General features: G+C 37.2%; 2 protein-coding genes across 2 annotated transcripts; one reads left to right on the top strand and one right to left on the bottom strand.

Moving 5' to 3' along the window:
• Positions 1-667: 667 nt before the first annotated feature.
• Positions 668-1243, bottom strand: LOC124370860. The gene is made up of 2 exons (XM_046829164.1): positions 898-1243; positions 668-692 (listed from the first exon to the last, which is right to left on the bottom strand). The coding sequence occupies exons 1-2, from the start codon at positions 1200-1202 to the stop codon at positions 668-670; spliced, it is 330 nt and encodes a 109-aa protein (XP_046685120.1). The 5' UTR covers positions 1203-1243.
• Positions 1244-14716: 13473 nt separating this feature from the next.
• Positions 14717-19599, top strand: LOC124370859 (putative nuclease HARBI1). Its single transcript, XM_046829163.1, has 3 exons — positions 14717-15978; positions 19133-19227; positions 19389-19599. The coding sequence occupies exons 1-3, from the start codon at positions 15321-15323 to the stop codon at positions 19584-19586; spliced, it is 951 nt and encodes a 316-aa protein (XP_046685119.1). The 5' UTR covers positions 14717-15320; the 3' UTR covers positions 19587-19599.
• Positions 19600-21839: the final 2240 nt, after the last annotated feature.

Genomic DNA, 21839 nt, shown 5'->3' with positions numbered 1-21839 from the left:
AGTTTTACGCATATAAAATAAATGTGAAGCTGTAAATAATAATCTGTAAATAATATAACCTAAATTATATTAATATACAGTAGAACCTCGGTTAACCGAGGTAATTGGGACCGAGGGTACCTCGGATACGGCGAACCTCGGATAACACGGAACGTAACCTAAAAATCGTTACCGGGGCTAAAAATAGCTCAAGATATACTAAAACATGAACAAAAGTTATTAACTGAACTGTTGTTTAGTTTTATTAGTACAAGAAATGTTATTAGTACGCAATAAAACGTGAGAGGAAACGGTAACACTCACAATACTAAACACTGTTTTTAATATAACACTCAATTTATTGCACAACTGAATACGTATGATATAGGCTACACAATGTACAGAAGTTTAGTTACAGTAACAGTATTCCTGTTTACAAAATTAAATCAAAGAAAATGAAAATTAATTTACTGTACATTGTACAAAAATAAACAAAGTAAGCTAATCTTTTTTCCCAAAGAAATCAGTTATTGTTTTTTGACTTAGATTAGAGGATTCTTAGGCTAGCCGCCCTGTTGCGCCAGCGTCGCAGCCAAACTAAAATCGTTTGTTGTTGCGGTTTTCTTGTTGTTCAATGTATGCCAGTGCTCCCTCGATCGTTCTTAGACCTTCTGTATGTGATATTTTCTCAGTTCGCCCCATCAGGTTCATCGCTGTAAAAAAAACTTTTGTTTTACGTAACCGTAACGCAATCAAAAGGCAGCAGTTGGAATTGGTATGAAATTAGTTTTGGATTGATGAATGGGCAACATTTTAACTAAAGTGTAACAAATATACTGTAGTTGTGTTAAAAAAATTGATGTTGGATTATGTTTTTATGTTAAAATTTTGCATAAATAAAAAAATCAAAAAACTTACTTGTCATCATCTTCTGGTTGGTTGAGCATCTGGATAATCACGTCATCAGTTAGGGCCTGATCCTCATCTCCATTGATCCATTCACTGATGTCCTCTGCACTGATGGGCTCAGCCACTGGAAGGTGGTTACAAAGATTCACAAGCTCTTCATTTTCAGGAGGACATGCTCTTGGCTGGTTTTCAGGAGCAGCTGTCTCTTGGCGGCTTGCCTTTTCAATTCCGAAAAGTTTGCGCCATGACCTTCTTATAGTGTCCTCCCTAACGTTATCCCAAGCTTCTGACACCCAGTAGACAACATCTTTCATTGTGATTAACTTGAGAGCATCAGTGACACCCAGCCCGTCCTCTAGCTTTCTCCAGTAGATTTCTAAGCAGCCTCTTTTTGTAGTTTCGCTTAAAAGTTTTCTAGAACTCCCTGGTCTAGAGGCTGGATGAGGGCAGTAACGTTTGGAGGCAAAAATAAGGCTCTAATGCCATCGCTGACTAGCTCATCAGCATCTGGATGGGACGAAGCGTTGTCAAGAATAAGAAGGGCCTTGCGAGGGAGTTTTTTGTTCTCCAAGAAAGCTTCAAACGACTGGAACGAAATTCCTCAAAAAACCATTGTTTGAAAAATCCGCGAGTCCATCCATGCGTTTTTCTGGTTTGTGTATGTGCTGGGAAATGTGTCCACATTAGTATTTTTAAAAGCACGTGGCTTTTTATACTTGCCTATTACAACTGGTTTGAGTTTCAAACTTCCTGCAGCATTGGCACATCCTAAAACTGTAAACTCGATCTTTAGATTTCTTATACCCAGGAGCTGATGTTTCCTGCTGACTGGCTAAAGTTTTTGAGGGCAACATTCTGAAGTTAAGGCCTGTCTCATCACAGTTGAATATTTGATCGGATGTAAGACCCTCACTCAAAATCAATTTTCTTATTTTTTCTTCAAAAACTGTCACATCAGTTTCATTACCTGAAAGTTTTTCCCAGATATATTAAGTTGCCGCACTCCATAACGGTTCTTCCATCGCATTAACCACCGGAACTAGCGGTAAAAGGTTCATCGCCATCGCCAAAAGATTTATGGAAATCTAGCGCTTTTGCCTGCAAAATAGGCCCACTTATTGACTTCCCCTTGCTCTCTCATTTCCGAAAACCATAAGAATAAAGCCTCGGAAGTTTTTTCATACTCACACTTTTTAAACGTTTTTCTCTCTGAATTGCAATTGGAATTTAAGCTCTGAGCACCCCATTTTTCTAACTCAGAGCCCTCTTCCTCCTCCAATCTCCGACGGTAACCTCACCAACACCCAAGTCTTTAGCGACTGTTCTTATTGACTCACCATTGTCCAGACGACGAATCGCATTTAGTTTTAGTCTCTAAGGACACAACGACACGTTTTGCGTTTAGCACTCATTTACACCTACTGTAAAACTGCACTTAAACACACAATAAAAAAAACAGTGATAGACACTTGACTTGTAAAAGTAAAACAAAGGACTGCCACTGAGACGAAATGGCGTCTTCGGGCAGACCGATGATGCACGAACACATCCGAGCTGAAGCTGTACACCAGGACAGCCCACTAGATGCGCAATAAGCTACGGAGTCGAATCGGGGGTGGTGGGGAGAGCGAGTGGCTCAGTCGCGTCTCGGCATTGAAACAGTTCGCATTGGTCCGGCGGCGAGCGGTGTCGGGTTACAACACCTGCAGCTGCTCTGGCGAGCGGTGTCGGGTGACAGTGCCGTATGCATTCGGCAAAGATAAGCGCTAAGCTACGCAAATATTTGGCCGAGGAAACACAACAGTTGCCAACAATTTACTGTACAGTAGTTTTAAACGCATTGCAGGCTAGCGTGCGTATTGCGATAAAAGGAGCACCCAAACGCTCATTACTGTACGTAGTTTGTGCGTGTTTTCTTTGCTTTTTAAATAAAAAAAATCGTCCGAGGACGGCCTCGGTTAACCCGGAGTCTCGGTTAAGCGAGGCTCGGTTAACCGAGGTTCTACTAATGATATCTTTACCATGCTATAAGTCATTTGTGATTATAATAAATCATGGGTTTCATGAAATATAAGTGCCAAAGGAAAGTAAGTACGAAATAAGCAACTGCGTAATGCTCACAGTATTATTTTAAATCGCTGCATTGCTCTGATACAAAAAATCTAACTTCGTAATTAAATTTGGTTTTTCTTAATGCATTTAAAAAACAAATATCTGAGAATGGAATTCCTGGTAACATTCTTATAACAAACGTAATTTAGTGACTTGTGTTTATTAGCAATTATACAAATCACCATTGACATATTGTACATTTTTTTATATAATTTAGTCCTAGCAATATACTAATAGAAGAAAAGGAATATTGCTCAGTACTTACGATCTGAATTTTTATAGTCTTCGATTCCAATTACGACACTTTAAAAAACTGACATAAAACTGTAAAACTACAGTATCATTAGACGAACAAATCAGTGAGATTATTAGCTGAATTTGTAGTTTTGCCTAAAACATCATTCACATTCAAGGTAATTAATTCTTATCGTTATCATTAGTTGTAATCAGCACCCGACTTACGCTATAAACACGGACCCGTCCTCCCTTTGTAAGAAGCGTCACAGATTGGGAGGCTTTATAATTTCCAGTAATCAAAATTAATTAAAACGCGTCCCAACTCCTTTTGATGTCCAAGGCTTTCTACTCTGTTGATGAATTCATGTTAAGCCGCTGGGATATTTGAGAGTGCTGGATCTGAGGTTAATGCGATTGTGTCTTGAATGATTGTATGAATGTTAAGTATGAGGTTGTGTGAATGTGTAGATGAAACCCTGTAAATTTACTAAAACTATTGACGATTGCGATACGATGTAACAATTGTTAAAATAATGCAATAAAGAGGTTATTATTATTATTATTGTCTATCTCGTGTCGCCTCGCCTTGTGCTGTCGACTGCTCGCCCTGCTGTAGACAAACGTAACCGTACAAAAAGATGAAATAATGTAAAAATCAACTCTTATTACAAATAATATTGTATTAAAATAATATAAAGTCGGCAATATTTATATTCTTCCAAATTTCATGATAGTCCAATGCCACAATCCTGTTAAAATACAATGGAATAATTAAAATATTAATTTAAAAGAATATTGTTCAATCTGAATATACTTACGAAGTAGAAGCGAGACTGGAATGGCACTAATGGCGAGACTGGAATGGAACTGATGTCAGACGTCCTAAAAATTAGCTTTTTATATGTACTTTCACAATAACATCATTATCATGGTATCAGTATTTTCCACGGTACAACGAATGCGTTCAGTTTACGCTTTTGTTATATCGAAAAATACAGCAAATTCTGGGTTAATTCTGTTTTCAGAAGGAGACTCAATAGCAACACGGTTTCCTCGAAGATGGAGAAAACCATCTTGAAGAAAATTCAAGAATATCACCACGAAAAAATTATTTCCTAACATGTTTTGGTTGTCTGTATAATAATAAATATCACCACATAGTTGCATAAAAAATTAACCGATGTAAAAAATAAATAATATTCATCTGTGTATTTAATTATAAGTTACATTTATCCCCTGTAATAACGGGTGGGCCGAGATTAGACATAATCGTATTCTAACTTAACTCACTAATAATGAATAGTTACTGAAAAAAGTACATTCCATAGACAAGTTATCGAAAAAGACATTCAGTGTAAAAAGAGAAAATATAGTACACTACGGCTAAATTAGCGGTTCACCTAATATACTTCTTGAGGCGGCGTGAAACTGTAATGAACGCTTACAAATTGAATCTACAAAATCTAGAATATAGAAAGATTCTGTTACCCAAATAATGCAAAATGTATTTGAGCTTTAGTATAAGCTTATATTTTATTAATTGGCTGAGCGTTGGCAAAAGAGGATGAAAAATTATATATATGTTTGCTGGAATTGTATATATCCACATATATATCATATTTAATATTCTACACAGCAACTATTATTATACAGACAACCAAAAAATGTTAGGAAATAATTTTTTCGTGGTGATATTATTGAACTTTCTTCAAGATGGTTTTCTCCATCTTCGAGGAAACCATGTTGGGCCGAGATTAGACATAATCGTATTCTAACTTAACCTACTAATAATGAATAATCAATGAGAAAAGCACATTCCATAGGCAATTTATCGAAATATAAAACAAGACATTCAGTGTAGAAAGAGAAACTATAGGATCACTACGGCTAAATTAGCGGTTCACCAAATATACTTCTTGAGGCGATGAGAAACGGTAATGACCGCTTACAAACAGAATCTACAAAAATCTAGAATGTATATCCATATACAATTATACATGTTTAACAGTTATACAGTTATAAACTATTATTATACAGACAACGAAAACATGTTAGGAAATGGTTTTTGCGTGGTGATATTCTTGAATTTTCTTCAAGATGGTGTTCTACATCTTAAAATAAATAATATTAATCTATGTATTTAATTATAAGTTACCTTTATCCAGTGTTATCAACGGTTGGGTCGAGAATCGACATAATCGTATTCTAACTTAACCTACTAATAATGAATAGTTATTAGTAGAGTAACCTGGAGGATAACCCAGCGCCTATAAGGATATATGGGCCTACAAGATTCTCTAAGCTCTTGCATAGTTCTCAAAAATTTTAAACGAGCCGCTACAATATCATGTCGTTCCAATAAAAACTTTCTACCATCAATGGTTTTCTTATACCTGAAACCAACATGCCTTAATAATCTATTTGTTGAAGTTACCGATCCGTTGTAATCAAGTTTTTGTTTGAGATCCTGCGTGATTCTTTTTGATGTGGGAAATTCCCCTCTGTCGTAGTACGAAAGGACAATTCGTCTCAAAACATCTTTTCCAAAGTCATCAAAGCCTGTTATTTTTGATTTTCGACTTCTTTGTTTTCCTGGCGTTGAAAACTTAATTTCTGATGATGAAGGTCCATCTTCTTCGGACAGCTTAGCTTCTTTACTTATTTTGTTAACGGTTCTTTCACTTACACCGCAGGCCTCAGCACACAGTTTACCACTTTGCTTAAAGTTTAGAGTTTCTCGGAAATTTGTCAACGACAGTTTTTTAAGAAAGTTGTAAACGTTGTAAATAATACGTAGTTCTCCACTACGTAGAGTTTTTCCACTATCGCTCTTACTTCCGGATGGCTGTGCACTTGAACAAACATCATCACACTCCATTTTGTCCAAATAAGGAATCACAATAACAAGTATATTACAATTTAATGACACTACACAGAAACCAATCGGTACACTTATAATAGCTACCAATAAACAACACTTAAAAACACGAAAACGTTCATCAACAGTAAAATTCAGCACAAAATAATATATGCGTACTGGAATTGAAGAGAATGCAGTATTTTCAACCGCCACTGATTAAGCGACAATAGGCACTGACTGACGGTCAGAGACCGGATGAGGAAGGGGCTGTTTCTTGGAAACAGTATGACTCATCCGTCTGTTATTACCACCACTGCTGGCTGGTGCGGCTTTTGTTTACAGGTATTTCACCCGTTTCCTCCACATTTTCACTCGTCTGACATCATCTATTATGTACTGTGTTCAAATTTAATTGGATGTTATAGAAAACTGTTACTTTAGAATTTTATAAGAAAGTGCATATCATATTATAAAAATACTTGTGCTGTAAGTGTGAACACGCCCTACAGCGGCCGCGGCCACGGCCACGACCGCGACCAGCGACCAGTGTCAGCGACCAACAGGGCGGCTGGCCGCGCGGCCAGTAGTTCTCCTTGTCTGCGCTGTGTCCCAGTTGCGTTAATGGACGTCGAAGAGATAGCCGTAACAGTGCATGTGTACAGGCACTACATAAAACGTAGAAGAAGGAGGTATTGGATACACCCTATGCTGCAATCAAGGCCTACAAGAGGACAGTTTTTTACATTCTTTTATGAGTTACGGCTATATGAAGAGAAATTTTTCAACTATACAAGAATGTCTGTTGCTAGTTTTGATCAGCTACTCAACAAGATTGCAGGTAGTATAAGGGGAACAGACACATCAATGCGGCCATGCATAGGAGTTGAAGAAAAACTACTGGTTACATTAAGGTATGTTTATTTATATTAATTAATACAAATTAATGATTATGTAATAAAACAAAGGACAAAACCAAGAGATAATCATTATACAAAAACTATGTAGTAAATCCAAACTGAAGTGTGATTGTTTATTCAGTTGCATCGAAACATGTGAATATTGGAGACTCAGCACTGTTTATGTCACCTCCACTGTATTCACTAGATGCTCCATATGATAATGGGGTTGAAGTGTGTTGGCGGGAAGGATATCCATATGGGGTTGTGGAGTAGCCTGGAGCGAATTGAGCGTTACTGCCCGAGTGAGACGGGTACTGGTAATTTTGATTTTGTGCGTACCCTGTATATGAAGTTCTTCCTGCTGGAGTTACCTGATTTTGTTCCAGAACTGCCATAAGCTGACGTTTAACAGATAGTTTTAAGTGTTCAGGAACTCTTTTTAAATCTGAAACTAGAGACATGAGGAACAACCTGTCCTCATCAGATGTCAGTTCAATTTCACGGTTACGCCGTTCCTCAGCCGAATCTTTGAGTATTTTTACCAATTGTTGTCCCACTTCGTCTTTAGGTTCACGTTTTTTTGCTAAAACCCGCGTTTCATACGGCCCGGTTGGATCTGGGTTCGCGGCAGGGGCTTCAATGTCTAAATGTAAAAGATCTGTATTATTCGGATCCTGACGATCAACATTTGAATGTGTGTTTGTGGGGGGATTTATTTATTTATTTATTTATTCATATACGGTTAACACCATTTTACAATATACAGTAATTTTACTTGCAGCCAACATCAAGATGAACAACAATATATTCAGTATAAAAGAATAATTTATGATATTAAATACGGTAACCTGTAACATAACATGCAAAGTATGAATCAATATTATAACAAATTCAAAAGATAAATATATATATGTATGCGAACTTAACATATTCTGTTTCAACTTCCAACGGTCGAGGACCAATATACAACAATATTACAAATATAATTCTACAAAGACGGCTAAATCCAAACTCAGTTACAAAGGGTCAAGCCAAACATGCAACATCACTCAAACCAAACTACTACTTACAAGCTATGGGTCAAGCCAAACATGCAACTGGACTTTATATATATAATCTTACACATAAATAGCAAAAAATGAACCAATATAATTTATAATAATGACTAGCAAAAGCCATAGCAATAGATAAATATACATGGCTTGTAACAAATATTGACAATGATCATAACAAGAGGTAAAAGTATGTAATTACAACGAATAATTAACACACAAAAGCTACAACATACACCAAATGCATATCAGCTTCAACAAAAAACTTAATTCATTTATAGTGAGGACAGAAAAGTAAACAGATACATGCAATCAGATAATAATTACATGATATACAAAATTTAGATGAGCTAAAATATGTACAAAAAAATTCAACAAACCAACAATTACTACATAAATAAATACAACATGCATAAGTTACTGCAGCAGGACATGCCAGCTCACAAAGCACTGAGTTTCCTGAGTTTTCTCCTAAAAGCATCATCAGACATAGCGAAAAAATCAAAGTCAACAGGAAGGCTGTTCCCCAGACGGTGGAGACGTGGTATGGTACTGAAGAAAGAATATTGGGTTGGACAGAATCTTCTTTCAAAAAGTTGTCTGGTTCTAAGAGACTGGTGGGCACGAATGTCGATTCTCCCAAGCAGATCAGTTGAGTCCACAGTGGCTGAGATGATCCCCTTTAGGAGCATTAGATCAAGGACTTTACGTCTGAAATCCAAGGATTGAAGTCCAAGATGGTGGCTTAGGTCATCCAAAGGAACATCCGCATAACGAAATCCAAGTTGTACACCAATGACCCGAAGAAATTTTCTCTGAACACCCTCAAGAAGATCAATGTGGCCTAGTTGATATGGTGACCAGACAGGAGAACAGTACTCCAGGATGGGGCGAACTAGATGAATATAAAGTGTCCTTAACGCTCCAGGAGAAAAACCATCCTTGGACACTCTGATAATAAATCCAAGGGCCGAACTTGCCTTCCTACTAATACAGTCTAAATGAATGTCGGGACTCAATGTAGATGTCATTGTAACTCCAAGGTCCTTGACCACAGAAGATCTTGTAAGTGGCTCTTCACCAAGAGAAAAATTGAAGATCAGAGTGTCAGTTCTTCGAGAGAAGGATAGTACTGCACATTTAGATACATTCAATTCCATTTTATTCTCAGAACACCACAATAGTACGTTATTCAAATCATCCTGGAGCAATCTGCAATCAAGTTCTGAGGCTACTTCATTATATATTTTAGCATCATCTGCAAAAAGTAATATTTTTGAGTGTTTGATAACATAAGTCAAATCGTTTATAAATATGGTAAACAATACAGGGCCCAACAGAGAGCCCTGAGGGACTTCAGAAAGCACAGGGAAGGCCCGAGAGGTTGCCCCATTATATCTGACCTTCTGGTGACGACCACTAACATAGCTTTCAAACCACCGCAGCATGGGTCCAGCGACACCCATATTGCTAAGCTTAGCCAAGAGATGTACATGGCTCATCCTGTCAAAAGCCTTAGCGAAGTCGATATATATACTGTCAACTTGATGACCTCTTGCAAAGGCTGATATAATATCATCCTGATAAATTACCAGATTTGTTAAAGCTGATCTACCACTACAGAAGCCATGCTGGGCCCTAGATATGTGACTCTTAAAGAAAAAAGATAGTCTAGCAAAGAACCAGAGATTCAAACACCTTTGCCAATGTTGATTGTATAGAAATTGGTCTGAAATTTTTTATATCGGAGACAGCTCCACTCTTGAAAATGGGTGTAATAAAGCTTGTCTTCAGACATTGAGGAAAGATACCCAAGTGCAAAAATCGGTTGAAGTATAAAGTCAAGTGGGGAGCAAGAATGCAACTGCAGTACTTCAATATCGAGGGTGGTATGTCATCAGGCCCCGGCCCCTTATTAACATCTAGAGAAGAGAGGATCTTTTCAACTTCGTCACAAGAGGCAGAGAACTCAGTGAAAGAACCGATAGTCAAGCAGTCCCCATAGGAAGGTCTCCTAGTGGATGGCCTGAACACTGAAGAAAAGTGATCGGCAAAGAGTTCACAGATGTCCTGAGATCCTTCAGCAGTCTTACCATTGAAACACATCCAAGCATTAAACCTAGCAGAGTCCTTAGTATGATTTATGTGAGCCCAGAAAGCCTTAACATTGGTCTTCATAGCTCCTTCCACCCGCTCAATATACAGCTGATAGCAGAGTGACGAAAGTTCCTTACACTGCCCTCTCACGCGACTAAATTCCGTGTAAATATTCATATCAGAAGTAGCCTTATACTGACTATGAAGCTTCCTCTTCAACAGAACCAGTCTCCTCAATTCCGGGGAGAACCAACAGGGAAAGGAAGATTTCCCTAAACCTTTCATTGGAGTCTGAGATTTAATTAGGGAACTCAGGCTAGTACAAAAGTGTGTAAAGGAATACTCAATATCTTCACAATCATCCAAAATAGGGTACTGCCAGAGCTGCAAGTCTTGAAAGACCGCTTCCATGTTGTCTTTTGAAATCATACTTATTAACTGTATTTCTTGTTTTCATATTGCCATTGCACACAACTTCAATGTCCAAAGGAGGATGATGGGACTCGACAGGCATCAACGGATCCAAAGCCAGCTCAACCGATACATTCTTCAATGAGGAGAATACAAGATCCAGCACAACTTCCCGGTCATTCTTAACCCCATTAAACTGTTGCAAGTGAAAGAGGTTAACAAAACCCAATACAGACCGAAAGGAAGAATCCCGCTCAGCATCCATGGAACATGTCCAGTCCCTGTTAGGCAAATTGAAATCTCCAACTATAAGAATAGGCCCCTTTGTGCCTGCAGAAAGTAATGCCTCCTCACAGGCAACACAGAAGTCCACATACTGGCTGGCTGGCATGCTGGGTGGAAGATAAACAGCACTTAGAAACATAGAAAAACCAGTAAATCTAACCGATGCAAAAACACACTCAACAGGGCAAGCACGATGCACTATCTCTTGGGAGACCAATCTGTCATGAATACCCACAATAACACCGCCACCGCTCATCTTGTTTGAGGTTTCATCTGAACGATCGCAACGATATATCTGATAATGTGTAAGGCCAAGTTCAGCATCATCTATATCGGGTACAAGGTTTGTCTCTACGAGGATAATAATATCATAATTACTTTCAGCAACGGCGAGCTTCAAAATATTTAACTTACTTCTAAGACCATTGACATTCTGAAAGTAAACATGCAGATCGGTCTGGTCTTTAAAGTTTATTCGTTTTTTGATATGCCTTTAACGATAGCAGGGATTCCATGGGTGTATTTGATGGTCAAGGAAGTTTCACCTTTCTTCTTACGTTCTTCAAGTTCCTTTCTAACTTCCTGCAAATACTGACGTTCTTTAGGAGTGCGATCTCTACCAATCGAGACACTTGCATAATCACCATTTGCTGATGAAACCAACTCCTGAGAAAATTTAGAAGTGAATACTCTGGCATCATTTGACGACTGGAATATCACTTTAAGAGGCATATTCTTACCACGAATTAGCTTACCCAGTCTAATAGTCCTTACACGTTCAAGGGGCAAATTTATTTTCAGAGCAGTGTTTAAGTTAGACACGTGGTTGAGGTCGTGGTCTTGCCTATTTTTTACGGTAGAACTAGTGGACTCCCCTAGATTATAAATTATGACATTTGCGGCACGCTATGACCTATCATTTAGTTCGCCAATAATAGCTTCTGTATCAGAGCCAACAACAGTATCTTTCAAACTTTTAAAGTCCTGTTCAAGAGTGGTTATTTTTGATTCCGTATTCAGAAGTCGAGGTTCCAAAGAGCAAATCTTAGAGTTTAAAGCTTTAATGTCCTCCTTTATGGGGGCTATATCCTCAGATTTCAAGAAATCAACCTTCGAAATAAGATGATCCATTTTCCCAGCAAGGTCAGAAATCTGAACAATCAAATGATTAATGGGGTTTCCGACATCTTTTAAACAATCAACCCGACTGCAGTTCCATGACAATTTCTTATTGCCTGCAAACTTTGCATATTCCGCCGCTGACATTTTAATACAATCAATATGAAACCATCGGTCACAAGGTCCATCGCAACCAATGGCCTTCTCCTGATCAAGTACTTTTTTCATACATATAACACAAGCAGGTATCGTAGAAGCCATCATTATCAGTTCCCCAAATCCGCAGCTGTACAATCCACCACAAATAAATGTATAAGATAATCAGTCCAACAGCACTGAATTTTATATAGTGTTGTATATCATATCTAGAAGGCTGTGGATTTCAGCCGGCGTGTTTCTGGTGCTCTCTTTAGATGCTGTTAGTGACTTGACAGAGATGTGATGTGGATTGCGGAATGAAGGAACGGACTGCTGTTACTGTTACAAGAAGCAGACAGCAAACAATCCTGGTTTTCGTAGGACTAGGGCAGTATTAATGTGCGAGTTCTTCCAATGAGTGATTAGTTACAATTAACATCTATCACATACAACAACTCACGGACCAAAGTTGTTCAAATTATTGTATTGATAAAGCTTATAAGTAGACAGAAGATTAAATACGGTATCAATTCAACAGCACTACGAAAACCACTACAACACAACAGCTATCTTGATTTTTTTTTCAAGATATTGTTCAAGATATTGGGATTGTTGGTGTTTAAAAATGTAAGTGTATTATAAATTACGTAAGGTGTTTTCCTCTCAGCAGCCGAACCACTTTCTACTCCACTCAGCCTCCGCTTCTCTCTGGCGTATGAATCTTTGATGTTCTTCCACTTCTTCTGAAGGGTCATACCTGTAATAAAACAATTTGGTTGTTTCTTTTCAATCTTATAAGAAGGGTAATAAGTAAATAACACAAGTGCAGTAGATCCTCGATTAACCGGGGATTACAGGCTTGTAGTAATCTCGGATAATGAGAATCTCGGTTAATAGAAACATTATAGTTGAAACTAATAGACGGAGTAGTAAATGTAATAAACATTTAAATTTCTGGAATTAAGAATTTACTGGGTACTAGAATTGATAAAGTGGTTTGATGTTTTAAATTCACATACAATAAAATAAATCACATTAGTTGAAAGAATTTTCAAAATTGAAACAATAAAACTTTTAAACTATACGGTTCAAAATTGAAAGTAGCAGCCCAACGTTAAGGGAGCTCCCCTCCCCTCTATACTCTGTCGCTACTCAAGGCCAACTGTTGGCGGCTCTCGGTGCAACAGAAGTCTCGGTCGAAAGAAGCTCGATTAATCGAAGTTCACTGAATAATGAAAAAAATGTGTTTAACACCTCTTTAAAAAACGCGTTTTACAAAATCAGCAAAAAATATTTTTCTTAGAAAATTGCTTAAAAATAAATTTTTAAATTATAAAAAAACACTTCGATTTTTCCAATTTTGTAAATTAACCATTTAGATGTGGGGGCCAAAGCAGCTGGTGCTTTCAATTTAATCCATTGCGAAATTTGAAATTAAAAATTACCAAGCAGAGATCAACACGTAGGTGTTCAATATTTTTTATTGCCACATTTTGTAGCATTGATTTTTACATAAAATAACTGTATATGTATTTTTTTCAAGGTATCTCGCCACTGGAAATTCATTTGTGGACTTGCACCATTCCTATCGACTTGGAGCTACTACCACAAAAGAGATTGTTGCAAGAGTTTGCTCAGCGTTATGGAATGTTCTCAAAAATGAATGCCTACCCGAACCTTACAAAGATGACTGGTTGAGAATTGCTTCAGAATTTGAAAACCGAGCAAACTTTCCAAATTGTTTAGGCGCGGTTGATGGAAAGCATATAAGGATTGTGAAACCCCCAAATAGTGCATCATTGTATTTCAACTACAAACATTACTTTTCCATCGTCCTTATGGCAGTGACAGATGCTGACTATAAATTTGTTTTTATAGATGTTGGCTCTTATGGAAAGTGTGGAGACTCTACAATATTCCAACAATCTGCATTACACCAAAGAATACTTGCTGATACCATTGATCTCCCAGAGGACAGAGCGATTTCAAGTTCGTCGTCTACACCCATCCCTTTTGTGTTTCTTGCCGACGACGCCTTCTCATTGTCACACAGAGTGTTGTGCCCTTTCATTGGAAAACAGCTCAATGACACTAAAAGGACATTTAATTATCGCCACTGTCGAGCCAGACGATATGTTGAGTGTACGTTTGGCATACTAGCCAATAAATGGCGCATATTTCACAGGCCTTTGAATGTGGATGTTGATTTGGCTATAGACATTGTTAAAGCGTGTTGTATTTTGCACAATTATGTACGAAGTAGGGATGGTTTACAGTTTGTGGACACATTGTACAAATTCCCAACTGACAACGATGACTCTGAAAGTACACATCGCAATCGTCAGTACAACTCAAACACAAGAAACATCCTAGCTGAATATTTTGTCAATGAAGGAGCAGTGCCGTGGCAAAAGAACTATCTGTGAGAAGGACAGTCTCATCGCAAAACTACTTCTATGTCACTCAAGAGCAGTGGAAATTAACTAATATTATTACATTTGAATAGGCACAATGTTAAGTTGTTTTAGTAATGTGTAATAAATTAAAAATTTACTTACATAGTTTATTTTTTTTTTCAGTTGTGTTGGAGCACCCACTGCCCCCAAACAAAAGAGTAACTTCCTCCCACATCTTCTTCTTTATGTTTTTGTCACTATACTCGTCTAATAACTTATTCCACAAAGATGGCCTTTCTTTAATAGCTAAAATGAACCTTTCGGTATCAAATTCAACCTCAGCCATTTCAAATCTAAAACTTAACCTCAAACAAGACTCACCTCGACTGTATCTGGCCGCGCACTGGTCGCTTGACAGTGCGCGTTGTCTCATCTAACTGCGTGTTTTCATTGGCCGCGTAAAAACATGTGGCCGCGGCGGCCAAGACAGAAAATTCTGGTCGCGGCGGCCAGGTGGCCGCGTCGTGGCCGCAACCGCTTGGTGCGTGTTGTTACAATGGGTGAAGTGAATAAAGCTGAGCAAATGCTCTTTCCTCCAAAATATGAGTACGTACTCCGGTTTCATGTGAATAAAAAGAACTTGCTCAGTGGAGGCTCGGAGCACTTTCTCATGTTGACGACTAAACAATTGACTTGGAGTATCTACTCACCTTTTTAGGTGAATAAAACTAGGCACTTGCTCCAAAATGTGAGCAGGTACTCCAGAAATTACCGATCTACTCATTAGTAGATACAACTTGCTCAAGTAAAGACGTTCAATCTTGTGATGGCAGAGTTTTTACCTTTTCGTGTTGTAAAACTTTACAGAGTGCGTCGGGAATCTCTACAGCAAGACTATCGAGCTCTTTATCGTTTTAATAAAATGAATTTTGAGTGGATTAGTGATCATTTTCTTGGGGAAAACTTTGAAAGGCGTGGTGGTGCGTTGTCCAATTTGGACAGAATGGGTACTTTTCTTCGATATGTTGGTGATCCTGGGTCTCCGAGTGGTGTTGCCGAAGATGTTGGTATCGACAGAACTACAGTCTCAAAAACCATTTCAGATGTAATGGCAGCTATATTACTGAAGAAAAACGTATGGATAAAATTTCCTTCTACAAGAGAAGAAATGGAACAACAAAAAGCCAATTGGCAAGAAAAATACAGATTTCCTTCAGCCATTGGAGCTGTTGACTGCACTCAAATACCTATACGCAAGCCTTCTGATCATAGCGATGAATATATAAATAGAAAGGGGTTTCCAAGTATAAATGTGCAGGCAACTTGTAATTTTGCTGAAGAGTTCACAAGCGTAGATGCTTCTTGGCCAGGTTCAGTGCATGATGCACGAATTTGGAGAAATTCAGATATTTACAGAATTATGGAATTCAATGCACTCCTAATTGGAGATTCACAGTATCACAGATTCACTCCAATCCATCACAGTAAGTTGTTGAATAAGAAGTTCCAATCATAGTTTGTAGTTCCTCTGTTGAAATTCCGTTTCGCTCAGATGGTGCTTTTGATTGTGGCTGATCGATTTCCTTAGATTGTTCTCGTTTCAATTGTATATCAATCAATTTTTCTGCTTTTTTGAAGTACTCAAGCTGCTTAAGTAACACCAAATGTTGTAGCTCAGGCAAGGTCAAATCTTTAGTTTCCTCAGTTTCAATTAATTTAAGTTTCTTCTTTGCCTGTTTAACGTTTCGTCCTGTTACATTACGTTGTTCAGCGTTTTTTTCTTGTTGATTCTCAGTTGTTTTGTCCAAGCTAGTTTCAAAGTTGGTGGAATCCACCGAAGAGTCAAAAGAAACACTGTTTTCATTCTGAGTCTCTTCAGTCCCCGCAGTAACAGCACCTGATAACGTAAAGTTCTTTATTACAAGCGTAGTTCTAAAAAACATTAACACAAAGTTTACCAGTACAATATGAAGAAAAAATGAGAGTTTATTTATCATGTCAACAAGATCAAATAACTGTTATAAAAGGCAAAATTATTTTTTTAGCAGTTTTAACTGAACTTACCTTTTAAACGTACAATAGCCGGGTTGTCGATGTCACCTTCAATAAAATTAAGTAACTCCTCTTCCCATGGTTTTAAGATAACCTTCATGTTGCCAGTCTTGTTAGTATCTGCCTTTGACTTCACTCTCCTCTTCATATTATTGAATTTTTTCCAAATTTGGCTTGAGTCGAGATGCAATCCCAATTCATTATCGATTCGATTTTGAATCTCTTCAATGGCTCTGTTTCTTTTGTTTTTGATACTTGGTATATTACTCTTTTCCAAAATAGCTGGATATTCCTTTATAATCGAAATAAATGAAGCCTGGTTTTCAAGTTGTGGGTTATTCCCTTTATCACAAGCCATCACTTGTTTTGTTGTAACTCGTAAGACAACTAAAACAACAATGCGAATGTGGACGCTGAATATTAGTGTTATCTGCTCGATACCTGGACAAGTTGCAACACGTCTGCCTAGCACAAGATACGGAAAGGGAACTGTGAGCACTTGCTCCATTTGCCTGAGCAAGTCCTCTGGCCCAATATTGACTTTTTATTCACATTGAATCAGAGCACTTACTCGTGTTAGAAGGAGTTGCTCCTCACTACCTGAGCATCTGCTACAGAGCATGTACTCCAACTTTATTCACTTCACCAATTGTTCTTAATGTTAAACTGGCCGCGAGCGGCTGGCCGCTGTCGTGGCCGTGGCCGCGGCCGCTGTAGTGCCTGTTAGCCCTAAGATTTTTCAACTATGGCCAGTTTAAATATTTAAATCACCCACGTGTGAAAAGAATTACATAACACAGATTCAAGACTACTAATAGCCAGGTAGGAAAAATGCTTTCAATTGGTTATAAATTAATGAGAACCGAAGTGCGTAACAAAACCGTTGCGGTAACAATTCCCACCGTTATGTACTGAATAAGTATATTTATGGAAAAGAACATATATTTCAGATGTATTTGTAACTTTCTTACCAAATTGAAAATCCATTTAACATAACATGATTATACTATGCAAACATGTAATGCCTTATTATATATAAGTGATAATGGCATTATCTAACTGTTAAATACGGGAAATTAACGTTTTTGCGGTATTTTTATGTTTTCTTTTTAATTTATATTTCGGAATTAATTCTTATTAACTTATTATATTTATATTTTAATCCTACGCTCTACGTATATGAGTAATATAATACAATAATTTATTTCAATCCATTTAACTCAACATGGAAATAAGCTACAGAGTTGTACTTTTTTAAATGACCGTAAAATTACATTTTGTAATACGTAGTTAATTAATTTAAGACAGCTCTAACATTTCTTTCGAGCGTAGCGGTTAAGTATTTTAAGAACGCTGGACTCGCGCGGCTTGTGGTTACAGCGGGGAACACATTTGGTAACGTCGCTCAGTTCTCGTTGGCCGCTCCAAGGTCACTCTCAAGGTTCTCCCTCAACTGCACTGTCTTGTGGTTTTTTGTATAATATACTTCTTGAGGCGGCGAGAAACGGTAATGCACGCTTACAAAATGAATCTACAAATATCTAGAAGATGGAGAAATTCTGTTACCCAAATAATACAAAATGTATTTGAGCTTTAAAATAAGTTTATATTTTATTAATTGGCTGAGCGTTGGCAAAAGAGGTTAAAAAATTTCATATATTTTTGCTGGAAATGTATATATCCACATATATATCATATTTAATATTCTACATAGCAACTATTATTATACAGAAAACAAAACAAAGTTAGGAAATGGTTTTTGCGTGGTGATATTCTTGAATTTTCTTCAAGATGGTGTTCTCCATCTTTGAGGAAACCATGTTGCCACTGAGTCTCCTAAAACAAAATTAACCCATGCAATAAAATAAATAATATTCATCTATGTATTTCATTATAAGTTACATTTATCCCGTGTGATCAACGGTTGGGCCGAGATTAGACATAATCGTATTCTAACTTAACCTACTAATAATGAATAGTTATTAGTAGAGTAACCTGGAGGATAACCCAGCGCTCTGATTGGTCGAGAGCAGGTCACGTGATCCAAGATGGCGGTGCCCATGTCGCGGTATGGCGGGAACGTGCGGGAAAAAAACCCTTATATGTGGGGAAAATTCCTTCACACTCAAATGGTGACGAGCACCAAATAGGAGAAAGCCAAACTCCCGTAGAACATAACTAAAAGAGTAGAGAAACTGTGACTTTAATTGCTGTTTATACTTATTTAGTTCTGTAAATTATAAACTATTTTACTCGTGTAGTATTTAATGTTACTCTACAGAGAAAGTTTAATTGTGGTGTGCACCAGTGTATAGTATTAAACTAAACTAGTAAGTTAAGGAGATATCTATGATAAAATATACTCCTACATCATTGTAGGTGTAAGTTGTGTAAACATTTTTATTTTCAGTGAAATTTGATTTCTTTTAAACATGGATTATGTTGATTATATAGACTATTTATTAGATGCGCCAATTGAGCGTGTTGTTCGTGATAGAGATCCCTTTGACATTTACTCTAACATTAAATTTCGAGAACGATTTGGTTTTTCTAAAGATTCTTTCATATCTCTTCTCTATTTGATAGGGCCTTACCTTGAACATGATACAGACAGGAACCACATTGTCACCACAACTTCAGCTTCTTTGTGGTTTAAGGATATTTCGTACAGGTTCTTACCAGTTAGTTGCTGGTGACTTGCCCAGCACTGAAGAGCAATGTAGTGAAAAAAGCGAGCCTTTTATATATTAGGTGGTTTCCCAAATGCCATAGGAGCAATCGATTGCACTCATATAAAAATACTGTGCCCACCAGGTGATAATAATGAAATTTTTCGAAATAGGAAAGGTTTTTTTCTATTAATGCTCAAATATGTGATGCTGATATGAAAATAATGAATGTTGTAAGTCGATGGCCAGGTTCGACCCATGATGCTAGGATTTGGGACAATAGTGTTGTTGCTGCAAGATTTGAAGCTGGTATAGGCTATATGATGGTTTACTTGTTGGTGATAGTGGATATGCGTTGTCACTCAAGCTGATGACTCCAGTATTGCTGCTTACAACCCAAGGAGAAAGCAGGTACAACCGTGCACATATTTTAACCCGTAATATTGTAGAACGAACTTTTGGAGTCTTAAAGAAATGATTTCAAATTCTTGAGAAGGGAATGAGATTCAATCCTGTTAAGTGAGGAGCAAACATTCAAAAGGTGATTTCTCACTCTGATGCAATTTTACAGGAAACAGAAAAAAACCTATAGAAACTCAAACACATGATTTAACCTTGATTTTTTTATTTATTAGTATAGATGGTCCTTAGATAATCAATAGACATGTAGCAGATGTTAGCCTCAAACAAACTAGTTAAATGCATTTTAATTTTGGACTTTTTTCTTCCATAGTGACTTTCACATGCCCTCAAGTTAGAAATAATATCTCTTACTAGTAGACTACCCTGGAGGATATCCCCGCGTTCTTATTGGTCGAGAGCAGGTCACATGATCCAAGATGGCGGCGCCCATGTCGCGTTTTGGCGAGACCGAGCGGGAAAATCCCCCGAGGACGGGAAACATGCTGGAAAAATTCCCTCACACTCCTAACCTCGAAAAAAATTGGCGGGAACAAAAAGAATGGCGGGAACAAAAAAAAAGTGGCGGGAACTTTGAAAAACCAACTACTTATATAGCAAAAAACTTGTTTATTTTAAATAAAACTAATTTAAGATAAAAATAATGGCATTCTCCCGTGGATGATCACCCGACAGATTGGACAACGTAAGAGCCTATGGGCACATTGTGGGCACAGAGTGTGTCCACAAGGCCTCAACCCTACCGTCAGCAATCTTACATTATTTTCAAAATTGTAATAAAACAACATTAACTTAATCTTAAAACTTATGAAAACAGTCTAACATGACTTTAAACATTCACTATAACCTCAAATATCTGCTGGAAATAATAACAGATGACAACTGGTCATGTGACACAAGTGAGCAGCTGTGATTGGTCCACTGGAGAAACCACTAATTGAATGAACATAGGCTTTGGAGGAAACACTTTTTGATTGAGATGTCAGTTTTCTACATTTATTTTTATTAGGAGAAAGCATTTTTGACTGAAACTAATTATTGAATCTCGTGAGATTCAACTTAGAGAGTAACAATCAGCCAAAAACTCACTTTTTAATTTTTTGTGAGAAATCACCTTTTGAATGTTTGCTCTCCTCAAGTGTGGAAACATAATAGTAGCTGCAAGTGTGCTGCACAACTTTGGTATTGAAGTAGGTGACGTTTTTCAAGCGGATGAGGTTGATGTGGAAAATGAACTGTATGAGGTAGAAGTTGTTGAAGAAGGCGGAAATCAAGTTAGAAGAGCATTCATTTGAACTATTTTGCTCAGTAACTTTATTTATAGTCCTGTATTTAGAATTGTAACTAAAAAATGTGATCATACAATTTTGGAAAGTGGATGACTTAATAACAATAAAGTAATTGAAATGTGTTTATTTAGTTTATTAATTCATATTATGAAAGGACACACACAAAAACAAAACTTTTACAGCATTGTTGTTGTGTAATTAAAAAATGTTCAGCTGTATGAGATTTTACAAAGGTAACAAATTATCTTTACAAAGTAATAAATTTTCCATAGATGCTAAATTATTTAAATAAACATCACCGCTAGTGTTTTCAACCACATTCTCATAGTGTATTGGTATTGGTCCATTTGAAGATGTGTGGTTTGTAATACTATTACTAATTTTCTGCAGTATATCCATACGGAGTACGTGTTCAGTTTCAGCAAATTCTCTTTCAATCAACATCATTCTAGCTGCATGCTCCTCTCGAAGTAGCTTAAGTTTCAGTGAATGGAAATCTGTCACTTGGTCAGCAATTTCAGTGGTTGAACACCGTCGTTTTCAGGCCTTTTTTACCATGGATTCGTCTTACCTACAAGATACAATATGCTGTTATAATAAAACTCATCTTAAAATTTATTGTCCTTAAAAGATTAATTTCATTTTAATAAAGTGTTTACTTCCTACATTGTACAAATAAGTTTACTTACCCCATGCCTTTGGCCTCAGGTATTCAAAAGAAAAAACTCGTTCTGGAGCTCTGATGGAATATCGCAAAACTGTGCATATCTTAGGACCAAGGAACAGTCTATTTACTGAATTTCAAGTCTCTATGTATAGGTTTTGCTGTTCGTTGATTATATTAAAGCCAGGGTAAAGACAAATAGATATATTAGCCTAATACTAAACAATAAGTATAATACAGACAATTAATTA

This window comes from Homalodisca vitripennis, unplaced genomic scaffold, assembly GCF_021130785.1.
Source record: "Homalodisca vitripennis isolate AUS2020 unplaced genomic scaffold, UT_GWSS_2.1 ScUCBcl_579;HRSCAF=2902, whole genome shotgun sequence".
Taxonomy (NCBI): domain Eukaryota; kingdom Metazoa; phylum Arthropoda; class Insecta; order Hemiptera; family Cicadellidae; genus Homalodisca; species Homalodisca vitripennis.
This window is presented reverse-complemented; position numbering and strand designations above follow the sequence as displayed.

Excerpts from the sequence above, each read along its gene's own strand:
- LOC124370860 (XM_046829164.1), bottom strand. The coding sequence starts at position 1,202 with ATGAAAGATGTTGTCTACTGGGTGTCAGAAGCTTGGGATAACGTTAGG. Across the intron at positions 693-897 it reads CAACCAGAAGATGATGACAA|CGATGAACCTGATGGGGCGA; the intron begins GTAAGTTTTTTG and ends TTTTTTTTACAG.
- LOC124370859 (XM_046829163.1), top strand. The coding sequence starts at position 15,321 with ATGGCAGAGTTTTTACCTTTTCGTGTTGTAAAACTTTACAGAGTGCGT. Across the intron at positions 15,979-19,132 it reads ATTCACTCCAATCCATCACA|GGCCTTACCTTGAACATGAT; the intron begins GTAAGTTGTTGA and ends TCTATTTGATAG. Across the intron at positions 19,228-19,388 it reads TTTCGTACAGGTTCTTACCA|GAAAGGTTTTTTTCTATTAA; the intron begins GTTAGTTGCTGG and ends TTTTCGAAATAG.